Below are 6,617 nucleotides of genomic sequence, written 5' to 3'. Positions count from 1 at the left end.
ACTGTTGAAACTTTGTCACTCAATTTTGTTCACTTTTAGCACACTGCACAAGTTATTTTTTCTTAGCACAAACTTAATTATCTACATTGGAATCATTTTTCTCACTTTGTCTTCAGGGATAATGAGATACAAATTTTAGACGTCTTCAGATATAATATATAATATATTAAGCATGTGCATTCTTATTTATCATTATCTATTCATATATATCATTATATCAGTCCATTTATTAATTAAATATATATTTTATACTTTTACTTATTTCATGCTACAATAATCTGTAAGATTAATATCTTGAAACAATTGTTTTCTTTTACTATTTCCTTTATTTTTACTACCCATCATTTATACAGTACTTGTCCCTCAAGCTCATTCACACATTCCTTGTCCCCTATTTTTAACCACAGTCACAGTCAAGCAGACACACAGCACAGGATCCTACACACAAACACACAGAGCTATATTCTATAGCAGTGTTTCTCACTGTTTTTACAAACAATACTTCACTGAATAACTTTAAACTATCACAGACGTCTGCGATTCAATTTAGCTTACCCGAGCAGTCCATTGTCATTCCTATAACAATGCGGTAACCATAAGCTAAACTTATCTGTGCGCATGCTATCTTATTATCCTTAATAAGAAACACAGATAAAATACCTCATAACCTTATGAGTATCGTTATCCTTAATAAGCAGAAAATTATCACAGTCCTCTGCGATTCACTTTAGCTTCCCTGAGCAGGCCATCGTTATACCTATAACAATGCGGTAACCAGAAGCTAAACTTATCTGTGCGCATGCTATCTTATTAACCTTAATAAGAAACACAGATAAAACTGATAACCTTACCAGTATACACATTATCCTTAATGAGCAGAAAATGATTAACCTTAATCATTAACATTTACCATTATCCTTAACAGTAAATATATTAAAAAAACTGATTAACCTTAACCAGTACACTTGTTAAACTTAACAAGCAAACATCTCAAATCCTAACATACGTATGACAAAACCTTTAGCGGCACATCAGCAGTACCAATATTCATACAATCTACATCAGATTATATAAATACTGGCAAACACTAATGGGAGCTCCGCCACGCTATAACACAGTACTTGACATCATCAACAACAATAGACAATTATTTCTAGAATCAAAGATCCTCTTTTCAATTTTTAGTTCTTTAAACTTGGAGAAGCATTTTAAAGGGTCTTACCACTCTGGCTCACTGGTGACAACACATACTTTTTCAAAAGCAAAAATTGCTCACCTCAAAGTACAGTGGCCACTGTTGTCTGTGTCGGTCACCAGTGTCGCCTTTCGTGGTTCCTTCTGCTTCAAAACCCAAGCCCCACGTTGGGCGCCAAATGTTGTGGTTTTCAATCTTTCCAAAAAATAACTTCGCAGAGATCTTTGATGCCAGAAATAATTAGACTTTATTTTCGAACGCCGTCCCGTTCCATAGAACGGCGCTCTAACGCTCTGGCCCTCCGGCCGACTGGCCCTCTGGCCTTCCAGCGCGCTCCCGAGTATATTTTGGTTCAGAGTTATATACATACATCTTCTTCCAAAGAAGGTAACACACCCTATAGATAGTTTTGGGTAAAGGTCTTTTACCATGTGACTTCTCAGAATAGAATTTTCTGCAGCAAACAACATTCCATTCAAGGTCTTTCACATACACAGAGGAAATCCAAAGTCACAGACAGAAGAAATAATTGTGTCCAAATATATAGCAAAATTACTTGTTTTCTAAATAATAAAATCTTCAACAACTATCCTCCAATCCAGAGCTCCGGCCACTAGGAAATGATATGCTTTGAGGTGGAAACTTTTCTCATCATGGTGTGGAGAGCACCGGTTGGACCCAGTTAACTGCCCGGTGGGTGCAGTGCTGGAATTCCTGCAGGAGCGTTTCTCCACAGGGTTATCCCCCTCCACACTAAAGGTGTACGTGGCAGCCTTATCTGCTTACCATGTCCCTTTGAGTGGAGTCTCTCTGGGGAGACACCCACTTATATCTCGTTTCCTTCGTGGCACTTTGAGGCTGAGGCCAGCAGTTCGCACAAGGGTGCCGACTTGGGACCTGGCCATCGTTCTAGAAGGCCTCTCCCTTGCTCCTTTCGAGCCCATTGAAGACGTTTCCGAGAAATGTATTACTCTCAAAACTATCTTTCTGCTTGCTATTTCTTCTTTAAAAATAATTGGGGATATTCAAGCTCTCTCGGTTGCTCCCTCGTGCTTGGAATTCTCGCCTGGCATGGTAAAAGCTTTTCTCCATCCTAGCCCGGGCTACGTTCCTAAGGTCCCAACTAATATGGTTAGGCCTATAGTACTGCAAGTCTTCTGTCCTCCTCCTTTTCTGACGTCGGACCAGGAGAAGCTTAATCTGCTCTGCCCAGTAAGGGCTTTAGATGCTTACGTCCACAGAGCTGCCCTGTGGAGGAAATCTGAACAGTTGTTTGTTTGCTTTGGACCACCCAAAAAGGGGTGTCGTGCGTCTATGCAGAGAATGAGCAAGTGGGTGGTCGAGGCCATCTCACTTCCTTACAAGTCGGCTTGTCAGCCTTCACTCTTGGCTGTACGAGCTCACTCTACTAGGAGTGTGGCTGCCTCTAAACCTCTTTTGTCAGGAGTCTCTCTTCAGGACGTTTGTGATGCGCCAGGCTGGTCCTTACCTCATACATTCGTCAGATTTTACCATCTTTACTTCAGCTCCAGTTCCGGGCGCAGGTGCTTTCGTCTGAATGTGCGCCCTGACTTCACACGGCGGACACTTGCTCGTATGGTGACATGGGTATTGGCATTCCCACAGTGTTTTCACGCAGCTCGAGTTCCCTGATAGGGAACGTCTCTGGTTACGTATGTAACCATAGTTCCCTTAAGGGAACGAGACGCTGCGTGTCTATGCCATACTCCCGGCGTGCCCGAGATCACTTGCCTCAGTCTATCAGAAGCTGACCCACTTGTGTTTTGGCAGTGCTTTATAGTTCCCTGGTCGATGACGTCACCCGCCTATGACGTTCCATCTCGCCATTGGATTGATTTCATACGTGCTTCATGATGCACTCAAGCAGGGGCGTTCCCACAGCGTTTTCACGCAGCGTCTCGTTCCCTTCAGGGAACTAGGGTTACATACGTAACCAGAGATGTTTTTTGTAATCAATTGACAGCACTAATTCAAATATTCTATTCTAAACCTGTAGTGAATTTAAAAACACCTAGGCAGCTAATATGCACACTTTAATATGCACACATGCTTTTTGATCATTAAAAATAATAATGCAAAATGATCAAAGAATAGATAGTTTAGTACGTGGTCTTGAAGAGGATTTTTTTATGTCTCTGTCTTGACTGTCTCAGTTGGACTCGGTCTTGACTTGGACTCTGTCTCGATATTTCAGGTCTTGGACTCGACATAGGTGGACTTGACTACAGCCTTAGCTTTAGCCCCTGCTGGTCATTATCAAAAATCATTGTTCTTCATTATCTCCCTTTCAAGTTGTGATTTTATTAAGGCAATACTATTAAATAGTACAGGCTGCCTTAAACGCCGTATGTACAATAAAGTGAGAGAGTTATTGTAAACTTGGTTGAAAAATGTATACATGTTGCAAGTACATTTATTACATAAATTAATTATTCTATCATATTACAATTTTGTTATTAATAGCAATACTTAGATATCACAAATTATTTTATGATATTAAGGATTTAAGAGGTATAGGTATAGCCAACATAAGAAACAATAGGACAGATTTAGGAGGTTATATGTGTCAAAAGGCCTCAGTTTATCTTCAGGGAATGAAAACACACCAAATGTCTTATTGTATTGCATGATTTAAACACAAACACTGGTTTGATGCTCAAGAAGCATTCAATTCCTTAGATTATTCAAGAACAAATGATTAAGAAAGAAAGGCAGTAGGAAATGTGCATAATTAAAGCAAAAAGCAATGATCAAAACACAATAGAGACATGCTTAACAGTGACTGAATAAGTGCATGCATGTTCTGTATATTAAATTAAAGTATCACAGTTCATAATAATGATTTATTAATGATTATTTTAATTATAATGATTATAATGTGGTTATAAAACTTTTTATAATAAATAGAAACTTTAAATACAATGAAAATGATATGTTAATAAAAGAATCAGAAACGTTTGGAAAACGTCACGGAAAAAATGAAATAACATGTGCTTCTAGAATTCTTAATATGCAGTTTAGCACAGTTTATATAGTTTTTTGAATAAAAGTTTGGATTTTTCTCTGAACCAGCCGTAAAAGAAAGCATAAATCAATGGGTTAAATACTGCATTCAAATAAGCCACCCACATTAGAACCTCATATAAAAGTGCTGGTATTGTGTGGTTAACAACAGGATCTATGATGTTACACATGAAATAAGGTGTCCAGCAAGACATAAAAACTCCAATGACAATAGCAAGCGTCTTAGTGGCTTTCAGATCCTTTTTACTAATTGATGAGCTTAAAGTGCAGTTATTTATAACACGAACATGTTTCTGTGCTATAACAAAAATCCTGCTGTAAATGCTGACAATTATAAACATGGGGAGGAAGTAAAACACAATCGAATATGTCACTCCGATTTCTCTTCCATGCAATGCTAAACACCCTCCCTTGCAAGCAACATGCAGCTCCTTGGTTCTTTTTACCTCGATTGTCAGCTCTGAGAATATGATGCCAAAGCCAATAAAGGCAGAGAAGCACCAGCTGAACAGAATCATGGCTATGCTCACACGTGTGGTAATTCTGCTGTGATATTGCAGTGGTTGGCAAACTGCATAATAACGGTCAATTGAAATGAACGTGAGGTGCAAAACAGATGCGTTACACAGCGTAAAATCAGTGCCGGATTGAAACTTGCAGAAGAAGTCTCCAAAATACCAGCACGTCTCCAAAGAGCGCACCATACTGGGGGGCATGACAAAACTGCCCAGGAGCAGGTCGGCTATGGCCATTGAGACGATCAGGTAGTTGGTGGGTGTGTGGAGCTGCTGGAAAAAGGAGATGGTGCAGATGACCCACATGTTGCCGAACACAATCACAATGATGGTTATAGCAAAGAGGAAGTAGAGGGGAGCACGAATGACAGGAGAATAGACAGTCTTTACACATGAGTCATTCAGTCGTTCGAAACAGAGGCCGAAAGACTCTGCTGTCCACAGTTGACTCAGAGACATTGTACAGGCAATTGAATACCTATGAAAAAACAACTTGATTAGGCATAATTTTTGGTGTAAATGGAAAAGGTTAAATATAAAATATTGTATAAAGACCCAGTGAGGCAATACATTACATTTGTAAAATTCGTAATTCATTAAAAAAATTATATATATATATATATATATATATATATAAAAGGTATATTACAAAAAAAGTTAGATTACATACTTAAAATATAAAAATAGTTTGCTGTTTGATGTGTGTGTCTTGTCTGTGTGTGTGTTTTTTCTTTTTTGTAATCTTACCACAGAAAGACTTCCTGCACCCTGAGCATGATAATGGAAAGTCTGTATTTTCTTGCCTTTTGAATACTTTCACACATGCAGACAGTGTGTTTCTCTGAACCAATAAAAAAGGGCTTTGTCTTGTCATGGGATAATAAGGAATTCCTAATTGGCTTTCGGGTATCAAGATGCTTCAAGAGTAAACCGTTGGTGTTTCTAGTGGTCAGTTTGCTGGTTGTCCAGTTTCCCCCTGCTGGTAGATAATGTAACTGCACCATCTGGAGGAAAAAGCATGTTTTTCTATTGATGCCTATTAAAAGAAAAAAAAAATGGAATATGGAAATACATAATTATAATAAAGAATGTTTTGCTAATGATTTTCAGTTTTTTTTTTAAAGGCTTTTGGGGCCAGTTACACCACACTGTTTTTATGCGTTTTGGGGGACTGAAACGCAAACTTTTTTAAACGTGTTTCAAAGTTAAAGTTTTTGAAAACGATTGTGTTATCTCCATGTAAACTACAAAAACGTGAGTTTGTGAAAACAGTGATGCTATGCACATGCGTATTACGTGTTCAGTCTATAGGTGTATAGTGTTTCTTTACAAAATGACCTCGCCAACTACCGGCCTGACAGCATAATACAGCATTTTTAGTTCTTTTCGCAGATTTGTGTGAAATAAGGATCGTTTTGATAATGTTGTCGTCTGTACGCGTTATACTACAAAAAAAAATCTAATTTTTATACATCGTTATCGTGTAAACACAGCCTACTACTGTGGCCCAGTAGTGCACAACACAACAAAATTTAAAAAGCAAACATAAGTTCACAACTCAACGGAAAGAAGAACCAACACAATGAAATCAAGCCACAACACAACAAAATGCCACAACATAATAGAAATGCTCCTGACCACTACTCTGAGCGCAGTAAAGTTAGATTTCTAGTTTTAAAAATACAACAGTCTTACAAATATAACAATACCATGATTAGTTTTAACAGTATGTAACCATTGTATATCGACATGAAATATTAATTGAAAATCACCTACGTGCGTTATAGCTGAATGTTTATACCTGAAACAATACTTTGACGCGTCACCACGGCGCATGATGCCTAAGGGAGCATCTGCCAGTT

General features: G+C 38.3%; 1 protein-coding gene across 1 annotated transcript; it reads right to left on the bottom strand.

Moving 5' to 3' along the window:
- Positions 1-413: 413 nt before the first annotated feature.
- taar11 (trace amine-associated receptor 11) lies at positions 414-4,992 on the bottom strand. The gene is made up of 2 exons (XM_077219970.1): positions 4,346-4,992; positions 414-438 (listed from the first exon to the last, which is right to left on the bottom strand). The coding sequence occupies exons 1-2, from the start codon at positions 4,990-4,992 to the stop codon at positions 414-416; spliced, it is 672 nt and encodes a 223-aa protein (XP_077076085.1).
- Positions 4,993-6,617: the final 1,625 nt, after the last annotated feature.

This window comes from Siphateles boraxobius, unplaced genomic scaffold (assembly GCF_051911475.1).
Source record: "Siphateles boraxobius isolate OS27281-9 unplaced genomic scaffold, OSU_SipBor_1 8, whole genome shotgun sequence".
Lineage (NCBI taxonomy): Eukaryota > Metazoa > Chordata > Actinopteri > Cypriniformes > Leuciscidae > Siphateles > Siphateles boraxobius.
Note: the sequence above shows the minus strand (reverse complement) of the source record. Positions and strands in the feature narration are given on the sequence as shown.

Coding starts and splice junctions, on each gene's coding strand:
- taar11 (XM_077219970.1), bottom strand. CDS start 4,992: ATGGCCATAGCCGACCTGCTCCTGGGCAGTTTTGTCATGCCCCCCAGT. Junction 439..4,345: donor CTTTTATATGAGGTTCTAAT/GTGGGTGGCTTA, acceptor GTTTGTGTGTAG/GATCCTGTGCTGTGTGTCTG.